This window comes from Callithrix jacchus, chromosome 7 (assembly GCF_049354715.1).
Source record: "Callithrix jacchus isolate 240 chromosome 7, calJac240_pri, whole genome shotgun sequence".
NCBI classification, from domain to species: domain Eukaryota; kingdom Metazoa; phylum Chordata; class Mammalia; order Primates; family Cebidae; genus Callithrix; species Callithrix jacchus.
The window spans coordinates 134,706,776-134,729,538 of NC_133508.1; the positions used below are offsets into that span (position 1 = coordinate 134,706,776).

General features: G+C 33.4%; 1 protein-coding gene across 11 annotated transcripts in view; it reads left to right on the forward strand.

Moving 5' to 3' along the window:
• PTBP2 (polypyrimidine tract binding protein 2) overlaps positions 1 to 22,763 on the forward strand; it is an 89,451-nt gene that overhangs the window by 41,706 nt on the left and 24,982 nt on the right. For all 11 annotated transcript variants that reach the window (XM_035252228.3, XM_035252217.3, XM_035252218.3 and 8 more), the window contains exons 4-8: positions 2,698 to 2,870; positions 3,700 to 3,843; positions 10,642 to 10,806; positions 10,893 to 11,003; positions 18,634 to 18,829. In XM_035252228.3, the coding sequence (XP_035108119.1) occupies positions 2,698 to 2,870; positions 3,700 to 3,843; positions 10,642 to 10,806; positions 10,893 to 11,003; positions 18,634 to 18,829 (789 nt within the window). The remainder of the gene's footprint in view (positions 1 to 2,697; positions 2,871 to 3,699; positions 3,844 to 10,641; positions 10,807 to 10,892; positions 11,004 to 18,633; positions 18,830 to 22,763) is intronic.

The window sequence follows — 22,763 nt, forward strand, 5'->3', positions numbered from 1 at the left end:
GGTCATGATGATAGCAATCTGAGAGCTGTAAATTGCCTGGCATGTATTTAATTTGCAGTGAATGTTAAATATTGATGCAAAATAAAATTATATCTTTTCTGTATTTTTCCAGGATGTCAAGATCTTTGTCTTATCCTTCAGTTCTTAAAGGTCTCCTACCTTCCTTCTGTATTATTCAGCTGTTTTACTTCTGTTCAACATTCACTGTCCAGAAAACATCCAGCACAAATCCAAAATAATAAATTATTTGATTTCCTTATTAATAGGTTTAGGCAGGTTTTTGCCTTTTGGGAATCATTTTCTGAAAATCATTTGAAAGGGGAAGCCTTGTTTCTTCTAATGGATACATAAGAATGATTTTCTGGATTTCATTTTCAAATGATTATCTGAAAATCATTTGAAAGGGGAAGCCTTGTTTCTTCTTATGGGTACAGTGATATTATCTTTATTGGTGTTTTTTCCCCCCTGTCTTTCTTCCAGAAGGAAATGGACAGACCAAATTAGGAGAGACTGAAATTTGTCTTTTTGAATATCTTTATACCATAACATATAACACATAGGGCTTTAGGTTGCATTGTGAAGTATTTGTTGTTGTTATTCAAACAAAATAATGAACAAGAACAAACACTATCAAGTTTCTATACTCATTCTACTTTGTCAAAAAAGGTCTTGGTCTTACATCAGAAGAATGTGTGTAATATGTGTGTGTGTGTGTGCCAATTATATGTTTTAAAGTATATGTGTATTTTTTGAATTCTCTCCTTTAGCTTATATTTTCAATTAATGGGCCTAGAGATATTTTTATTTGTTAGATAAGATAAAACAACATAGAAAGTTCAGTCTTCTTCCTTTTGACAAGGTGCTTGTGCACACACAAATCTTTGTTAGTAGTGAAAGGACATGTGATAGCTTGCTGCAGTTTTTTCATATTTCTGGAGTGGTAAAGAGCTAGCCAGCCAAGATTTATAGGGTAATGTATTCAGAAGCCAGATCTCACTCTTCTGTACAAAGACAACCTAAAGGGATTTTTAATTGCATTGGCTAGCCATTCAAGTGTATAAACCTAAGTGAAACTCCTAGGGTAAGATATGACTTAAGTATAGCTTGAGTCCATATATTATCTCTTAGAGATACCTTCTCTGGTCATCAAATAAGTCATTAGTACTATCACCTTCCTGTCCTAGAGAGTCACTTTTAATCACACCACTGTTTTACTTTATTCATAGCACTTTTCACTATAAGAAAAAATCTGGTTCATGTACTAGTTAGTCCAGCTCTCCCACTATAGGTTATCAGGAATCATAATCATCTTGTTCACTCGGCTGTACCCTCAGAATGTAAAACATTGCTAGACGCATCCCTGAATACTCAGTAAATGTTTAAGAATTAATGAGTGAATTGATTTTAAAGACACTTGGACACCAAGATAATCTTAGTTTACAGATATTGTTGAACATACACAAATACATTATATTGTTTATAGGTTGTGTTGAATGTATTGGGAAATACCATAAAGTACCTAAAGTTTTATGCAAAGTGGAGTATACATGTATGTTTCTGAATGTGTCGAGATCTTTCATTTTAACTACAGTCTCAGAAATCTCCTTGAGTTGCCAAAAGATTAAGAACCATTTATCTGGCATAGTAGATAGACTGCAACTCTTTTAAACAACTCCATTTAAATATTACGTATTTTATAGGCATTTTGAATATTTTTATTTTTGGTGAATATTTGAAATGAAGACAGCTAATGAAGTATATTAGTTTAAATCTCACAGTAACAGAATAAGGTAATTAAGTTTATGAGTGATTAGAGTATATTGATGTAGTTTAGATGGTAACAGTAATATGTTAGGAGAGGCTCATTGTAGATAAGCCATAATATGGATTGACTGCATAATCGTTTTTATAAGCTTTACATTATTTGATCCCACCTTCAAGTACATTTTCCAAATCGAACAATTTATAATTTCTCAGTTAAATTATAATCTCCCTAGTTTTTGTCAGCCCAGTTTTACACTTTTTAGAAATATTTGTTAGTCCATTAAACGATGATTAAATTATAGTAGACAGTCATAATTCTTGGAGATCATGGTGGGGAGACCCTCTAAGAAATACATTGTTGGTAATTTTGTCATTGAGTAAATGTCATAGAGTACTATTACACAAACCTGCTACACATGCAGGCTATATGATATATGTAGGTAGCCTTTTGCTCCTAGGCAACAAACTTGTACAGCATGCTACTGTTCTGAATACTGGAGGCATTTGTAACACAATAGGAAGTATTGGTGTATCTAAACAGAAAAGGTACAATAAAAATAATGATTTATAATCTTATGGGACCACCATTGTATATGTGGCCTGTCAGTGACCAAAATGTAGTCATGTGTTACATGACTGTGATAGTATTTAGTCATTGGACAGTTTCTTTATGAGATTACATTTTAATGTTGTTGCTTATGAATAATTACTCTTTATAATGTTGTTGAGAAACAGCAATCTTAACTAATTTCATTATGGAATAGGTAGATATGATTTTATTCCTTTGAAAGCCTAGTTTTTGAATTTTAAGTATTCCCAGCTGTGTTTTTAAGTTCTTTTTGGAAATTTGTTTTGTAGGTTTTTACACAAATAGGAAAATTCATACATTCTTTTATTGTTGCTATATAAAGATTATTTTTTAATGTCTTTCAGCCAATGGTAATGATAGTAAAAAATTTAAAGGAGAAGATAAAATGGATGGTGCTCCTTCTCGTGTACTTCATATTCGAAAATTACCTGGGGAAGTAACAGAAACTGAAGTTATTGCATTAGGCTTACCTTTTGGCAAGGTGACCAACATCCTTATGCTGAAAGGAAAAAATCAGGTATACTTTTTTCGGGGTTATAAAATGTTAAACCCCAAACTATATCCAGCAGTGTGAATTAATTGTAAAAGGGAGAAAATAGTAGGTTATTTTTCTTAAAGGACAGAAGTCTTAGTCTCACTTTTTCCAGTAGATGTCTGTGGGAAACAAATGCTGGGTAGCCAAAGTGAATGAGTCACCATAGTTTTTAAACTTTGCCTTTGAATTCACTTTAAGGCTCTAATTGAATAATTGTTATGAAATTGTGGAAAATACAAATGAAGTATTTCTTTTACTGTGGCTCTGCTCTTTGTGATATCAGAAGTCAATAGAGGTACTAGTCGCATCCTTCCTTAAGCTTACTTTATGAGAATATGAAATTTTATTTAAAATTTTTAAATGATACCATTTAGAAGAATGTATGAAATTTAACACTCCCTTTTATATAATGTTAATCTGACATTTAATTTGTAATTGTTTGCTTTGTCTCTAAAATTATATTGCTTTTGAAATGACTTTGCAATGTTATATTCTCTAGGGTAGAAGTGGTAAAATTCTGATGTTAGAAAATGTTTACATTTTCTATAGCATTTGTTGTGGGAATAGGTTTGTGGGTGTGAAAATCATAGGTGGAAAGCAGAAACGGCATGTCCTTAGTTTTCTTCTGAGGTCATCTTTAACTGTATACCTAAACGTCAGTAAGAGATTTCTAATTCTACTTATTAGAACATTTAAAAGTAACTTGAAAAATATTTTAGATAATTGATTAAAATCAGCTGAATAGATTGCACAGATACTTTTATTTGAATTTAATTTATAGTATTAAAATTTTTGCTACTTAAATTTTCAGGCATTTTTGGAGCTAGCAACTGAGGAAGCAGCTATTACTATGGTTAATTACTATTCTGCTGTGACACCTCATCTTCGTAACCAACCAATATATATCCAGTACTCCAATCACAAAGAACTAAAGACAGATAACACATTAAACCAAGTAAGTATGTGTAGGTACATAAATAAATGGCCTAGAACGTATTGACTCTCATAAACATTAACAGGAAAGAAATGTTAATCCATTCAGATGTTTCTTACAGACATTTTCTTGTAATTTTTAAGGTATTTTTGTGCAGAATGTTTCTAAGTATTGAATACTGTATCAGTTTGAATTCCTTTAAAGCCCTGGTCAAATGTAGTTTTTCTTGTTGAAAGTTAAAATTTTTGTGTAGAAACTATCAGGTAGGATTTATTAGTAGCGTAAACTATTTATACAGTTCTCCTGCTTAGAATTTAAGGTATGAAGCTGGGTGCCTTGGGTTATTTGGCTTTTTATAGGTCTTAATTTCTTATGGAAAAATTTTTTTGGAAAATGTGTTAATCCTTTTCCTGGAAAAGAAGTCTTAAGGATGAAGACTATATGAATGGATGGATGTTTTAAACATACAATGTAGAAGATACTGTTTAAAATTCATGTATATAAAAAATAGTATTAGAATGCTTTCGCTTTTGTTTTTTGTTTTTTCTTTTGAGATAGAGTTTCACTTGTGTTGCCCAAGCTGGAGTGCAGTGTTGCAATCGCAGCTCACTGCAGCCTCTGCCTCCTGGGTTCAAGTGATTCTCCTGCCTCAGCCTCCGAGGTAGCTGGGATTACAGGCATATGCCACCACACCTGGCTAATTTTGTATTTTCAGTAGAGATGGGGTTTCTCCATGTTGGTTGGCTGGTCTCGAACTCCTGACCTCAGGTGATCTGACCACCTCAGCCTCCCAGAGTGTTGGGATTACAAGGGTGAGCCACCGTGCCTGGCCTAGAATATTTTTTGACCTACATTGTAAGACTCCTGTAATGATCTAAAACTTTAGTTCTTTTAGTATAGTTTTAAAAGTAATTATATCGTTCTCTTTGAGTAAAATACAAACTGTTTCTTAAATGTATGTTTCTTAAAAACACAATGGAAAACTATGCCTCATAGGTTTTTGTCACTTTTTACAGTGGCAAAGTCGTGTTGATAGTTTATGAAAAATAAGCTTGTAAAACTTTTGACCTGAAAGATAAGGCTCAAATTTCAGCTGTTTTTTTTGAATTTGATAAATTTTTAATTTTTTTGAAACATAATGTACACTTCTAATAATTTATCAAGACTAAGTATACCAAAAGAAAGTATCTGCTCTTCTTTCTTTTTACTTAGATTTTTTTGTGTGTGGCATTTTTAACTTATTTTTAACAAATAATTGTATATACTTATGGTTTACTGTGTGATGTTCTGATACGTATATATTGCAGAATGATCAAATCTGGCTAGTTATCGTATGCATCACTTCAAATACTTAAAATTTCTTTATGGTAAGAACATTTAAAATTCCTTTAGCTATTTTGAGGTATACAGCGGAATGTGGAAAAACTTTTGCCTCTGCTCTCACACCACAACAATCAGCACACAAGACTTCTGTGGCCACAAATGTGGGGGAGTTTTTTTTCACACGCCAAGCACGCAGTCAGGACTACAGTGGACATTAGCCAGTATTCTCCAACTTAGTTCAGTTCCAATGCTTTCTGCCAGGAGATAGCATCAGATCCCACAGGTTGAGGGCTCAGACCACAAGACCTCCTCAGACACCAACAAGTCAGGCCTCTGGAACTTCTCATTGACCAGCTTCAAGTTAGGGTTTCCACAACCACCTTTTTGGCTTTTGTTAATTAGCTAGACCAGCACACAGAACTCAAGGAAACATTTACTAGTTTGTTGTATAGGATATTCTAGATGATAATATGCCTCTAATTATGCCTAGGTCTTTCAGGTGACCAACCCCCATCCTGAAGTGGGACTATCAGCCATAAGTCAAGTCATTAGCATACGAAATATATCAATCACTTTGGAGATTTATTAGGAATTTAGAGTTGTATGCCAGGAAATGGGTTTGAGGACTAAATGTTTATTTTACGATGTCACAAGAAAACAGTATGCATTACAGTAGTTGCCATGCTGTGTAGTAGACCACCAGAATTCATTCTTCCTCTCTGAAACTTTGTACTTTGACCATCAACTCCCCTTTTCCTGTTCACTCCTTCCTTCCTCAAGCCTCTGGTGACTATCTTTCTACTCTCTACTAAAATGAGTTCAACTTTTTTAGATTCCACATATAAATGAGATAATGTTGCATTTGTTTTTATTTGCTTGGCTTATTCACTTAGCATACAGTGTCTTCTTAAAATGCTGTAATATCCTATTTGTATTTCATTATTATTCAAGTAATTTGCAAACACATTCTCATTTTAAAAGATTAAACAAAAGGAACATGTAAAGAATAAAGCTTGGGGTCAGGTGCAGTGGCTCACGCCTGTAATCCCAGCACTTTGGGAGGCTGAGGCAGGCGCATCACCTGAGGTCAGGAGTTTGAGACCAGCCTGGCCAACATGGCAGAACCCTGTCTCTACTAAAAATACAAAAAGAAAAAGAAAATTAGCTGATCATGGTGGCAGGTACCTGTAATCCCAGCTACTTGGAGGCTGAGGCAAAGAGAATTACTTGAACCCGGGAGGCAGAGCTTGCAGTGAACCCAGATCATGCCAGTGTGCTCCAGCCTGGGTGGCAGCAGAGTGAGACTCCACCTAAAAAAAAAAAAGAATAAAGCTGGAGCACCTACATAGATGTGTGTGGGGGAGGGGGACTTGTAATTTTAAATAGGATGACCGGTAGATGCTGCATTGAGAGGGAATATTTGAATAATGAACTTCAAAGTGGTTAGGGAATAAGCCACTTATTCCAGACAGAAGGAATAATCAATGCAAAGTTCCTTCTGTTGAAAAAAAAAATGCTTTTATAATTATATTTTTCCTTTTCTAAAGCCTTTCAATCTCCTTTGGTCATCTTTTTTTTGTAGTTGGTTAGGTCTTACGACTTAATGGTACTTTGAGGATACTAATCACAGTATTTAAAAAATACGTCAGTGTATACTGAGTTATCACTTTTTCAGTGTTAGCATTTCTGTTTATCTTGTTCTCACTCTCTTTCTCTTTCCTTTGTTGTCTTTTCATATTTCAGAATGGACAGTTAAATTTTGTTAGAGTCGTATGCTTTCCTCTAGGATAAAGTACTGAAGAATGTGTACTAAGCTGTTATCCCCACCCCCATTCCCCCTAAATACCAAAGAGGCCTTTATTCTGGGTGCCAACAAAACTCCCTTTAGAATATCTGGTACCAGCAGAGCACTTTGGCTCATGCCCATAATCCCAGTACTTTGAAAGGCTGATGCAAGTTCAGGGCAGCAGTGAACTGTGATCACATGACTACACTCCAGCCTTGGCAACAGAGTGAGACCCAGTCTCTTTTAAAAAAAAAAAAGAGAGAGAGAGAGAAGAAAAGAAATTCTGGTTTCTTTAAGGAAGAGTTTTCTGTTATTTTTTAATGGTGAGGGGATAAGTTGGTCAAAAGAGGTAGAAGAGAAATTTAGCTCCTTGTTAATGAGCTAGACTTTCGGTTCATCCTTTTTTCACCCACTCACTCCTCCTGTGAACCTGCCAATTACCAGTTTGGTTCCAATCATTTTCTGTGTTCCAGGAATTTGATAAAATTATTCTTAGCTAATGATGACCTTAGCTCCCTTCAGTGTTTGTTTATTTTATATTCATTTACTTCTGGGCATTTTAATAGGGTTTCATAATAGAAAACATGCAGATGAATATGTGTCAACCATGAATTCTTCCACATCTCTTCATGAAATCATTAGATCCTTTTTTAAATTCACACTTTTTAATTATCTGCATAGTTTTCTCCATCTTTTCTGCTACTCGTATTGCTCAGACACACTCATGTCTTGGCTACGTTACTACAACATTTCTCTTTATAAACTACTTTCTTTCTTTTTCTTTTCCCTCTTGGAATTTTTTTCTCTAGTACAACCAGTTAATATCTTTTTCAAATGCACATATCTAAGTTCCTCCCATGCAGCAGATCCTATTCTTGCTCAGGGTAAAGGCCCTTTTTGAGATCACTACTTTTTGTCTTCTGTGTTATGACTACTCCCACCCTATTTGCTTATGCTTCTGTCCCAAAAGTAATGGTGCATCCTGATGCTTTCTCCTGATGTCAGTCATTTCTGCCATTATGTCACTCCTCTCATGCATGGAATATTGTGGGTTGGCCTGCCTTGTGCACCACACTTCCACCTCACACTTCACATAGCCAGTGTTAAATATCTTGAGGTCTTCCTTTAGCTATTTCTTCTCCTAAAAGCTATCCCTTGATAAGCACAGAGTAGATTAGGTTTGGATTGAGAGCCTTAACTCCAAATGAGGTACTGCTATGCACATAACTAGAGTGGTCAAAATTAAAAGGATAGGTTATAAAATGTTGGTGACAATGTAGAAAAGCTTGAACTCTCATATATATGATGAAAGGAACATTTTTGAAAACTTGAAATATCTACTAAAGTTGAGCATATATCTATTTTTGACATAGTAAACTCGCTCCTAGTTACATACCTGAGAACATATACATAGGTGTGTTAAAAGATATGTACTAGAAAGTGAATGGAACACTGTATGTAATAGCCCAAAGCTACAAATGATTCAAATGTTCAACAGCAGCAGAATATGTTGTGGTGTATTCATTTAGTGGAATACTGTATGATAATAAAAATGAACAACTACTGCTTGTTACCTGCAAAACATGGGTAGTATACATCATAAATTTATTGAAAGAAGCCAAACCAAACTAGAGCACATCTAATAAGATTCCATTTGTGTAACTTGGAGGAAGCATGAGTATGGCTTCTAGAGGGTTGATAATATGCTGTTTTTTATCTGGGTAGTTATTTCACAAAGATGCCCAGTTTGTGGTATTTTGTGGAGTTTTATACAGTTAGGATTTGTATCCTTTTCTCTCTGTGTGTGTGTAATATTATGATAAGAAGTTTTATTAAAATATAGGTTGGCAAGCCAACTCTGCTCCATGAATTATAGAAAAAAATGTGAACTCATTAAAAAAATGAAATAATATAGAAATGTATGAAGTAATTTATTACTGATATGGGAAAGCATGATTGTTAAGCCATAAAAGGAAAATAGACAACAGTAAATAGTATTAAATAAAAGTATGAATAGTATTGAATTAAAAAGTATGAATATTATTGAATAAAAATAAGAATAGTATTGGGAAAAAGTGTGGAATAAGTATAAGATTAATACATATATACTTACAGATATAGATAGTATCTTTGGAAGGATGCCTAGATATTTCAAGTTTTCAAAAACTGTGAGGGGCTGGTAGGGGTAAGTAGACTGGGCGACAGAGTTGCAGGGGAAATTTTAATCTTTTACACCACTGTCATAGCATCATCATGGATTCCTATTTTTTAAAACACATTTTATTGTTTGAAGCAGCAGATGTTAGTGTTTTTCTAAGTTGTGGTAGTCTTATGCTTGTTATTACAGATAAATATAGTAAGAACATGTTCACTAATGAAGATAATATTGCAGTGAACTACTTAAAATGTTTAAATATGTTTAAACATTTGAATAGATATTGCTCTCTAAATCTGATTTTACCAATTTACAGTTATTTTTCAATAATATCAAGATGTCTACTAAATAAACAATTAAGTCATTTTGGCTAATATGTACATTCATACATAAAATTATTAAGTAGCATTTAAATGATTGTTAGATATGTATGTGGACTCTTTCATTCTCAAGCCATGTGATCTGTGATTTTATAATATTTTAGTAAAATGACTGTTCTTATTTTTTCTCCCAAGTGTCCTAATTCTTTTGTATTTTCTTTTCCTTTCATTAACCTGTTAATATAGATGTTTCAAACTTTGTAAAGCTATGTATAGGTATTTGTGGTACTTGTCATTGTTACATTTTAGAACTATTTGCCTTTGTTTGTTTTTTGGCCACAGATAAGGTGAAAAGAAATTATTTCCATATCATAGAATCTGTCATAATAATAATAGGAAAGGGATAATAGTAATAAAGACAGTCTTTTGGAGCATTTAACATATTATTTGATCAACAGATTTTTCTACAAATACTGTGTTTATTCAATTTTACAGATATATTTTTTCACATTTTAAAACCCGAAATTTGATGTGTCTTACAATAGTCTATTTCAGTTGGCAACATCTTATTAGTCGTACATAAAACAGTAGTGCATTTTATAGTTGATGGTGTATGTGATACCATAAAAAGCATGAGAAATAGCCTTCATACTGTAACTAAAGTTTACCTGAAAATTTTGTGCTTTTGGACTGGAGTGCACATCAGTTTCTATTCTAAAAATTTTAGTCTCAGAAGTTAAGTGTAGCATGAAAAATTTATATTCTAATTGCTCCTATTTTAAGATTGTATTAGAAATAATAAGCTTTCTGGGAGTTATTTTGGATAATTTAGTAACCCCCTTGTTGAGATTTATGATGTATCTGTTATATGGAGTGATTAAAGTGTTACTCTCTAAATCTCTGTTTAAAACATTTTCTGAGTATAGAGGTGTCTGTAAAACTCTATCTTGTTCTTTTGAGAACAAATTACATATCCTATCTTTTTCCTTGTTCAACATTGATCCCAAAGCCTAGATACTTTTTTTGAATGAAATACTAGTAGAATATCTGATATATTAAACAGCTATTACCTGGCTCATATATTCATAATATCAGGTGCTTAAAAATAATTGTCAAGCGGGCATTAAATTTTGGTTTAATCTGTTTAAGTTCTAGGAACAAAGTGAACTAGTAGTGTAACAGGTAGCAGAGTATGTGACATTAATAGATGTGTTTCTAAACTACTTAATTTCCAGCGTGCTCAAGCAGTTCTTCAAGCTGTGACAGCTGTCCAGACAGCAAATACTCCTCTTAGTGGCACCACAGTTAGCGAGAGTGCAGTGACTCCAGCCCAGAGTCCAGTACTTAGAATAATTATTGACAACATGTACTACCCTGTAACACTTGATGTTCTTCACCAAGTAAGTTTAATCTGCATAATTACCTATACATTAGATAAATAATAATATACTCAGTAAATAATGTTTTGATTTTAATGTTTTAACAGATATTTTCTAAGTTTGGTGCTGTATTGAAGATAATCACATTTACAAAAAATAACCAGTTTCAAGCTTTGCTCCAGTATGGTGATCCAGTAAATGCTCAACAAGCAAAACTAGTAAGTCTTTCTTTTGAGCTAGTGATGTTTTTTTCATTGAGATGTATATGTAAAATATGTACGTGTATATATACTTAATGATACCTTGTAGCATTATAGATAGTAGTAATTGATGGTATAAAAATATTAAGAAACCTTAATATTTGTCATAAAAAAGAGATGTTTATTTTTAGGAAAATTATAGTTAATCATAATGTAGGCTTCTTTTGTTTCACATTTTTGTTTTAAATTTAAGGACAGAAGTTTGTGCTCTTAAGAAAAAAGCAGGACTACATTGTGGATGCACATCTGCGTAAGATTTAAGTGGCTTTTAGTGATAGTTTCAAAGTAATTAGTTTTCAAGACAGTTTCGCTGAAATACATCAATACAGATGTGGCTCAGATGCTGTGATAGGTTCTCGATTTATTTAAAACTCTGTATTCTCTTAATGTCTTTTTTTAAAAAAAATTTATGAATATGTTTCTAGTCAACTTTTTATTCGTATCATTTATTTTTTTTGTCATGTCATATGGAGGATATGAGGTCATTAAGACGCTCCCACTGAAAATGTCATACCACATCTTTGCTTCCAAGTATCTTAATCTTCTGTTTGTATGTCTTAAATCTACTTTTGCTTTGTCTCTCTAAGTTTTTGTGCCATAGTATCTCATTATTATTACTATTCCATTATTAAGACATGATTATGAAACCATTTAATAAGCTTACCTTTGACTTAACTGGTTTTCTTTTTTTTTTTTTTAATAGAGAGACTGGGTTTCTCTATGTTGTTCAGGCTGGTCTCGAACTCCCAACCTCAGGTGATCCACCCATCTCAGCCTCCCAAAGTGCTGGGATTACAGGCGTGAGCCACCGCACCCAGCTAAATTTTTAGTTGTTTGAACTATTTTCTTTCTTTTCTTTTTTTTTTTTTTTTTTTTGTTTTGTTTTGTTACAGAATTTTGCTCTGTCACCCAGGCTGGAGTACAGTAATGCAATCTCGGCTCACTGTAACCTCCACCTCCTGGGTTCGTCTTCACTGGTTTTCTTCCTTTCATTCTTTGTTTTGCTTTCAGACTAATTATTGTCTCTAATACTTAAGTGCCCCCTCCAGATCAAGATCACTTCTGTGGAGCCCAGACCATTTTTAATAATTGTTTCATTGCATTTCCATCCTCACAGTGTCATTTCGGGAACAAAATTAGTTTTAGGTAGCAGAAAGGCTGTACAAGTAATAGTAGCATAATTGTAATAGTTTACCAAGTGCTATGGTCATTTTTTTCTGACCACTACTGTATATTGTCTACAAAAGAGGGGTTTTCCTGTGTTACAAGGGGATGCTAAGATTTAAAGAGGTGCATTACTTATAATGAACATTTCCTGTAAGGTCGACATTTTTTCAGTCTTCCTTTCAGTACTCTTTCTCTCCAGTAAGCTGCTCCTCACTGGCTTTCAGGTATAATCTAATCTTATTAGACTTTCCTTTTCAGGCATAGGTTAACAATTATAATTCTTTTTTTCCAAAAATAAGTATCCCTTTTCACATGCCCTGGCTACCAAAATCAATGTGGTATGTAGTTTTATCAGTAGGAGACAATCTAGAAGTCATGGTTTCTGTGGCATTTTTCACAACTTCAGACATTTAAATACTGTGTACATTTTTCTTGATGTGGAGTATTTTCCTTGTTCTTCTGACCCTGAGGAAAAGTATTTGTTAAAGGACCAATTAAATGAAATATGACCGGGAATTATACTCTATTTGGGCTATAATTCTTATGGGGAAAATAGTTTATATGTGTATCTTGTCTGAAGTAATACATAGTTGCATTTAATTTCATCATAAAAGATAACTACCTCAATTATGTCAACTGAAATTTTGAAATTTTCATTTAATCTTCTGTGAGCAGATAATAAGCGTCCAACTATAATATTGATGTTTGTCTACAAGTATATACTCAGGTCTTTTTGACAAACATCTTAAGTTATAATTCTAAGAGAATAGATCATTGTTTTATTAAGTATTTATTCAGTATCAGAACTCACACTTCACTTATTAAAGAAGGAAAAAGAGGCCAGGCGTGGTGGCTCAAGCCTGTAATCCCAGCACTTTGGGAGGCCGAAGGCGGGTGGATCACGAGGTCAAGAGATCGAGACCATCCTGGTCAACATGGTGAAACCCCCCATCTCTACTAAAAATACAAAAAAAAAAAAAAAATTAGCTGGGCATGGTGGCGCTTACCTATAATCCCAGCTACTCAGGAGGCTGAGGTAGGAGAATTGCCTGAACCCAGGAGGCGGAGGTTGCGGTGAGCTGAGATCGGGATCGCGCCATTGCACTCCAGCCGGGGTAATGAGCGAAACTCCGCCTAAAAAAAAAAAAGAAGGAAAAAGAAATTTGTTTCCTAAACTTGCTTTGTCCCGTTACCTTGTAATCTAGACCCCTTGGTAAAATTTACATTTTTGATAACCAGAGTAATGTTCATTTTACATGCCTGCATCTGGGCTCTACCTGGAGAAATATCACATAATATTATATAATCCGACCGTTGGTACCAGTTTAAATCCATCAGCATCAACTACAAATAAGCCCTCTACTTTAAAAATCTCTTCACATTTCTTCAGTCGACATGTTTTTGTAATGCCTATATCAGATCTAAATTTTCCCTTCTACCATATCTCTCCTCACTCACTTGCTTGAAGAAGAAAATCACATGAAAGCTTCATCAGCTTTTCTTGCAAAATCTGCGAATACTCACACTTGTCTTTCTCTTCTAATAAAAGGCATACATGTTTAGTTGTCTAAGACCAATAAACAAAGCCCATCGTCTTCTGCCTTTCAGAAGACTGCACTATCAGTCATCCCCTCTTTCTCCTTTATTTCTCTTTATATTGGCCACTTTTCACCAGTTTCAAGCATTCTCAGCCTCTTTCATTTTAAATGAATTTACCCTCAATTTGGAATCCATCCATCTATAACTCTACATACTTTCTATCACCCTGCCTCTCTCCTCCCTTTTCGCTCATAACCAGACTTCTTAAATAGGCTATCTTTGTTGTTTATTATCTCCTCATTTCTCTACTTATTACAATTTGGTTTTAGCACTGTTTACCCAAATTACTCTTTCCAGTGTCACCAGAGATTATTAGAGTAGCTAAATGCCAGTGATATGATTCAGTCCTTACCTTACTTAATATTTAGATAATAATTGGTGCTGTATACCATTGTCTTAAAATTCTTTCTCTTCCTGGTCTCTGATACTTCTCACCTAGATTTACCCTACCTCTCTGGCTATTTCTTCCTTGTCAAGTTCTCCCCTTCTGCCTGGGAGGCCTCACCTGCTCTCACAGTTAGTTAAAACTCTGTGATCAGTGTTCACGTCACTAGGAGATGTCTAGCTCAGACCTCTCCTAAGAAACCCACACTAGGAGCCTGGCAAACTCATGAATATCTTCAAACTTAGTGTGTTCAATCCAGCTCCTGTTTTTGGTGTCCCCTCCGTTAATAAAGTGCAAGATACCAACTTGAGTCTCATTAACAAGCCAGAAAACATATTTTTCCCCTTCCTTCCAATCTATTTTCAGATAATATTGATTATACTTCCTAAATTTTTGTTGAATCTGGCCTTTTTTCTCTTAACTCTTTTGTTACCATTCCAGTCTAAGCCAGTGTTACTCAAGATGCTGGCCTCTCAAGGTAGGAGTATGTGTCAAACTGAAATCAGCATACTTCTAGCAACAGTATACTTAATGTCAATATTGACATAAATTTTGACACAAACTTCTTATATTCATGCAGAGTAACCTGGGTTGCTGGACCATGCATCATAATTTTAGTAGAACTGATGTAGTCATCATTCACTTTCATAGCTCTACTTCACTGGCCTTCTGACTGAACTCACCATTTTGACATCTTCCTCACCTCCATTGTTTTTCCATAGAGGACCAAGAATGATCTCAACTTCCAAGTCATATTGCTTTCAATCACAATGCCCTTTAGTGACTTTTTGTCATTGCGATAAAGTCCACAGTCCTTATCATGGCTTACAAGACTCTAAATCAGTCCTCAGCTTGCCTCTCCAGTCTCTTCTTGTGCCTTTTTAGCTATGTTGGACTTGTTTAAATAGCTTCCATATACTGTATTTTCTCTGAGGTCTGGTAAAATCTCTGATGTCTCGATCTTACAGATTGCTGTTCCATTTGCTAATACTATTTATTCTCTTCATCTCTTTATGCCCAACTTCTGCTTATCTTCGTCTTTCAGGTATCAGTTTAGAAGTCTCTTTTGGAGAGAAGTCTTTCATAAGACTAGATGAGATCCCTCCCTTTCTTAGTTCTTAGTACCACACATAAAATTTATAATTTGTTAAATGTGTATATTTTCTGTTGGACTGTAAGTTCTGAGTACCATATCTGCTTTGTTCTCTGCTGTATTTATTAAGCATTGACATTTAGGGTGATAATCAGAAATCATAGTGAGAACCCTGATTATCAATAAAAAGTATTTTATATTATCCTCATATTTATTAAAGAAAGCACCTTAATTAATACCTTTTAGAGAATCTTGTTTATTTTTTGGAAAGTAATAGGAAAGATGTGGTTTCTCTTGGCATTCTAATTCAGCTTTTACAGTGTTGAATGTAATTACTTGGTACATAAAAATACCAGTCTTTTTAATAGTACAAGACACAGTATAATCTCCTTTTCACTTGGAATTTAAAAATTATTTTATGTAGTCCTTAAATTACAACACATGAGTAGGAAATGGTTGTTTTTGGTTTTTGTTAATAGAAACAGCTTTTCAGAAACATGTCTTTATTAGGAATATCTTTAGTTGACACTGGACACTGATATTGTGTCTTTTGGAAGTCCTGTTTATATGATCATTTTATCTTAACATATAAGTGGGTTGTTTCTTATTATTTATTTCTTCTAGGAGATTGTATTTCATCACTAACATAATAAAAATAAATATGAGGTAAAATATTTGCAGCAGTAAGATTATGTCATTTGTTTTCTTCTCACAGAGTACACATTGCTTTATGCAGATTCTTTGAGGCACCTAATGGAATTATCCTTTCCTATTTTCTTGGGCAAAGATTTTCCTTGACTGTTTAATTTACAGTCTATATATTTTACATTCATATTAATGGAGGATTTATGATGAAATCAATGATTTTTAAGATGCTTTAGGAAAATCCTGCATAATCTACCAGGGTCAGGTTATTTGATATTGGTAAATAATTAGTCTAAAGTATTGTATTAGTAGTATAAGCTTAATTTTGTGTTGTCGATTTTGACAATTTTTCATGACTTGCCAAAAATTAAAAAGTAGATATTTAAAGAATTTCCAAGTTATGGTTTCTCTCAGCATGTGTTAAATCTGATCCCCAACAGTCTCTTCAAAAAAGCAAACATTGAGAAAAATGGAAATCGTTTTATTGTTGCTTTTCATGTTTTCAGAAGTCCATATGCGGTGTTTCATTGTGTTGGTTTAATTATGATTTCTGTGCTTAATATTTTTCCTCTGTTTTGATTTTCATGTTTTAGGCATAAATTTTAAATTTACATGAAATTTTTTTTTCTAAAGGTTTTTGCTTACTGTTTAAACTTTAACTGTGAATAGGCACATTTAGAAGGTCGTTCTGCAAATTGTTTTGAGATTTTACTGTCAGAAATCTTTGCTCCCACAAGCTCACTGCATTCCTGATTGCTGAGTCACAGGACTGGTTTGTGTGCTACTGCTGTTTCTTGGGATTTTGCAAATAGATGAGCTCGACGCGAACTTGCATATATTTTTTACATTTGATTTACTCCCTTTCTTATTTATGGTCACCGGCTTTAGCCAACTATTATACCTGGATTTCTGTTCTCATGCATTCTCAGCTATTTCTTTCTTCTTTTGCTAAACAGTGATTAATTTACATCTTATTTGCTTATTTCTCTAGCTCTTCTACCTTACATATACTTGTGTATCTTCCACCTACATAAAGTTTTGTTTTTTTTTTTTTTAATTCAAAGGGAAATTTTCAAGGCTTCTTGGAGGACTTTCTAACAATTGGCATATTCATTAGATAATTTGGCAGTCGACCTCAGTATTGCTGGGAAATAATTCAGCTCCTAAGAAACCTAGTGTGGGTTTAGTAATTTTGTATTAGTACTTTTAGCATTAACCTAGATACTGTGACTCAAAGCCAGGTCTTTTCTCATAAGGTATCATTTTCTCTTTGATAATAGTGAAGTAGTCACCTAAGAGTGAATTTTGCTACTCATCTTTTGCTACTCATCTATTGTATAGAAACATCAATTCTACCACTTACCTCACATTTTCCCTATAGGAATGCTACATTAGTAAATGAATACCTATCTTCGGTGCTTTGTTTGCTTTTACAGCAGGGTATTGAATTAATAGTTATTTATTCTGGCTGATAAAATTGATACATGGCTTCCACTTTTATGTGATGATAGGTACTTTGCCTAACCCAAATGTAATTCAAATCCTGATGTGTATGAAATCCCTTTGAGTTTTTACCAGTGCAGTATTTAAGTGGATGAACCTGTGCTGAATTATTTTCTAGGTTAGTTTTTAGGTAGGTTAATTAGTCACATAAAAATTTCGTGTATTAAGAGAAAAGGTTTTATATTCCCAGAGGTGAGAATATTTGAATTAAAACTTTATGTACTTAAGCTGTAGAGGTTTACTGTTTCCATAACAGGACATGTTCATTCTTCTAATGAAAACAGTATGTTCCCCTGTTCGGTAGTTTGTTAACAGCTTATAGCCAGCTGAACTATAAATGATGATTATATAGGAGCAGAAAAATACAAGATAATCAAAGCAGTAACACAGTCCTTTAAAATTCATGATGTATTTTCACATATGTGATCTTTAATTTACTCTTCATAATAACCCTATGAAGAAGCATGACAGCTATTGTCATCATTCCTGTTTTCCAGATTAAGAAATTGAGATTCAGAGAGGTTAAAAAACTTGCTTAAGATAATCTAATAGAGTCTAGGCTTTTAATTAATTCTAGACCTGGCACTCATCAATTTCAGAACTTTTCTGGAATGACATTGGATTTGCTAATTTCATCAAGATAATCTGATTGGTGTTGAACATTTCAGGTTAAGGAAAATACTAGCTTTTTTCTTGTTTACCTCATTTTATAGGAATTGCTATTATGTGTTAGGATAATTTGGTTTGAAGCAACCTTGTACAGTGTAGCATCAAATAGCAATTACTTCATAAAACTGTACTGATTCATATAAAGTACTGCCATCCAGCAATAAATATATGTATAATAAAATTAACCTTATTGAGCAGGGTAATATGGTACTACTTCAGTAGGACTTCCTGTTTGTGACCCTTGTTTTTAAAAAATTATTGGCAATTTAAAAAAATTAAAAGTATTAGCATGGATGCTTACCTGGTTGTATTTTAGATTGAAGTAGCATTTTCTATTTAAGGAAGATAATATTTGGTGGAAACTAATACATGCACAGCCAAACAACAAAATAAGATGTACGAAATTTTAACTCTTTTCCTGGTGGCTTTAAAGTTCGAGTTTTCGTTCTTGAGTTTTATTATTAAAATTATACTTTCACTAATTTTTATTCTTTAAGATTGCTGATATACTTTATTCACTTTTACAGGCCCTAGATGGTCAGAATATTTATAATGCCTGCTGTACCCTAAGGATTGATTTTTCCAAACTTGTGAATTTGAATGTAAAATACAACAATGATAAAAGTAGGGATTATACTCGACCTGATCTTCCCTCTGGGGATGGACAGCCTGCATTGGACCCAGCTATTGCTGCAGCATTTGCCAAGGAGACATCCCTCTTAGGTATGATTCTTACTGTCTTAACCACTTTTCTCCCATTTTGCCAAATGGAAAAATACCAGTAAGTATAATGAATCACCCCATTTTGGACCTTATCAAATTGTGTTTGGTTTCATGAGCTTTATTTTTCTCGAGTGAGACAGGCATTTGAATACTGTTAAGAAAAACCCAAAGTGTTCTTCATAAGTGTGATTAAAATTATGTTAGTTTTGTTCATTTTAATACCTTCACCTTTTCTTCCATGTGCTGCTTTCCCAGAACAAAAGAAGAAAAGCATTAATGAAGAATTACTGTTGAATTCGTAATGCCATGTTTACACTTTAAACTTTATGTCACTATGTCTAAGTCTAGACCTGAAGTTCTTGTGTGTGTTTTTCAGTGCTGATTTGATTGTTTTAATTTATTATTGCATGGAAACAGTGAAATGTTAAAATCTAAAACATACATAATGGGTGGAGGCATAGGGAATTTTTTTTTGAAGGATTTTGTAGTGCCCTTTTTAAAAAAACATTTTAAACTAGAGTAAATTTTCTGTAAAATTAATTCTGCTATTTATTTGCATTTTATCTTAATCATTTATATTTTACTTTGTACCACAATGGATTTGAGCCACCTAATAAAAATACAGTGCAAACATATGCAACTTATAGTTGATAGAGTGGAATCACGATGAAGAAAAAAATAAAGGAAAATCTTTTGTAAGTAAAATGAGCAGTGATTTATAAGTTAAGATGGAATTTTATAGTTTCCTTTTATTTGATGTATTGTAGTATTTGTAAGATTATCTTTAAGTCATGATATTTATACATATGGAACTCATAATTGATAGTTGACAAGCTCTTAAAGTTTAGCCTATGTCCATCATTTCAAAAAGAAAAAGTAGTATAATGTAGATCTTAGAAAAATTTACTTCTTCCCAGTATATAGCAATCATGCCATCAGTTTGTGAACCTGAAATCGGTAAGTGGTATATATATAGAGAGAGAGATACTCTAAGGCAATTGATACTTGATTCTGGTAACTAATGAGAATTAACTATGTTAATTCTGGTAACTTCAAATAAATCCGACCCTTTATTTGAACTTTTCTGGTATGTCTAGCATGAGTCATAGTGTTTATTATGTTATTATGACTGTAGTAGATGCTTTAAGTCACTTGCACTCTTTCCTGACAGAATCTCTGTGTGTTGCTAGCTTAATTCTTAAATCCCTTAATTTTTCTTTCAAGTTAATACAATTGAATATTTCACAGTGTGCAGTTTTTAAAGGCAAAGTCAAGAGTTAAACAGGGAAACATGGTCCTTGCTTATAATTATTACTATAGATTATTAAACTCTTTACTGATAGAAGTTGTAATGGAAAAGAATCAGAATTTATTGAGTAGCTTCTAGGTCATAGACATTCAGCTAGGTACCTGGTAGATATATTACTTTATTAAAATAGATGGTGTCATCAAGATTTTACACAGTTTCTAAGAAGTTGAAAAATTCACATGCAACTCATTAAAGAAACAATTTAAAAGTAAAATACCAAGAAACTCCAGCTAGCATAAACAATGGATTACAGCAGTCTACTTCTTTGGACCCTACTGAGCTATGTGTATTTGCCCATCGGAATATATTTAGATGTGCTTGGATTGTGGGTGGGAGGCATGGTTAGAAATCATCTGGATTCCTCTAGGGAATTCATCACCATTTTCCTTGTGATCTTAGGACCTTGGTGAAACTTCTAAAACAATAATAAAGTCATTTTAAATAAAGATTATGAAGCCCTAGCACAGCTAGCTTCTGTCTTACTCAATGCTTTTGTTCTTATTTTTTGAGATGGAGTCTCACTGTGTCACCCAGGCTGGAGTGCAATGGTGTAATCTTGGCTCACTGTAACTTCCGCCTCCTGGGTTCAAGTGATTCTCCCACATCAGCCTCCCAAGTAGCTGGGATTACAGGCGTATGCCACCACATCTGGCTAATTTTTGTATTTTTTAGTAGAGATGAGGTTTCACTGTCTTGGCCAGGCTAGTCTTGAACTCCTGGCCTTAAGTGACCTATCTGCCTCAGCTTCCCAAAGTGCTGGGATTACAGGCATGAGCCACCATGCCTGGCTGCTTTTGTTCATTTTTTAAGTGTTCTACCTTTTTATACAAAGAGCATGTAAATTAAGTTGTTCACTTCGTAAAAAAAAAAATTGTCTACTGTCTTTTTTCACTCTGTGTTGAATTTTTTCGTATAATGCATTTTTGTTTCTGCATGTCTGCCTCATAGGATAAGGGAAAAAATGTATGGCCTTTCCTAAATGACTTCATATTTTACCTGTTTGAATGTTTTTGCATCTTGTTATAACTGGACTTTTTAAGTATACTCAAAATAGGTTAAAAGTAGGTGAGTTAAAGGTTTTAAAATATCACATAATGGACCCTAGTTTTGATAATTCACAAGAGATAACTATTTTCATATTTTATGTAAATACATGTTTATTTACAAAATTAAAATTGCTCTGTATTTGAAGATTCCCATTATCTTTTATTGCAATTGACATTTTACTTAGAATTTGTTTTAAAGGGTAGTTTTAATACCTGCATAACATGCTAATGGATATATCATACTTTTGAAAGTGGACATGTAGGCTATTCCATGCTTGTACTTTTTTGCCTCTCAAATTTTCTTTTCCTTTTTTTTTTTTATAAAAAATAGATGGAGCCTCGCTCTGTCTTCAGGCTGGTGTTCAGTGGCATGATCTTGGCTCATTGCAACCTCCACCTCCAGGGTTCAAGTGGTTCTCCTGCCCCAGGCGTGCACTACATGCTCAGCTGATTTTTTTTACTCTTGGTAGAGACAGGGTTTCACCATATTGGCCAGGATGGTCTTGATCTCTTGGCTTTGTGATCCACCCACCATGGCTTCTCAAAGTGCTGGGATTACATGCATGAGCTACCGTGCCTGGCCTCCACTCAAATTATTTTCTTAGACTAGATTCTTAGAACTATTGGGTCAAATAAAAATGTTAAAGCCTATTTACATTATTTGCAAATTTCTTTATATAAAAGTGACATTAACATAAACTAACATGAATTATATATGAGGTGGGGTGTCCTACTTTTTCCCCATTAGCATATTATTTTTAAATTTCACAAGATTATTAATTTGATAGGAAAATATCTATTATTTAATTTGTTATGATCTAGTTTGCAATTTTAAAATGCTTATTTGATAGTCACAGTTCTCTAAATTGCTTGCCTGCATTCTTTCTATTAGGATGTATAGTAATTCTTATAAAATGCATAGTAAGGATATTAATGTGCATATTTTGGATGCGCTGAGCCTTTAACTTTATTCACGTATGTTAAAGAGGTCAGTTTTTGGAAAAGTAGTTTTAAATAATCTATCTTTTAAAATAATCTCAATTTCAAAGTATCCATTTATAGGACATGAAGACACTATTTTCTTCATGCATTTGGTGAATATTTTGATCTGAGTTTCCACTTTGTTTTGTTTTTTATAACTGGACTTTTTAAGTATACTCAAAAATAGGTTAAAAGTAGATGAGTTATGGTTTTTAAACACTGTTTACAGTGACATCCAGTATGGCATGAATGAGGTCATGCCTTTTAGAATAATAACTAAATCTTTTCTGTGTTTCTATTCCTCTAATTATTTGATCAGATGACTTCAACAAAATAGTAGTGATAGCATTAATTTCCTGCTTAGTCTTCCTCAAATGGTACTTGTTCAAAAAGCAATAATTGATAGAATATTTATTTCAAAGATTTTGTAAGAACACAAATATAAGGTGATACTCTTCTGCTAAATATTTGTAGTTGGGGCTTCCCTTTACCTTGTATGATTTTTAGAATTAGCTACTTGACTGAATTTAATTACTTTAGAATCAGTACTATAAATTTTAATTGACTTATTTTACACAGTAATCTTTTAAGACTAACA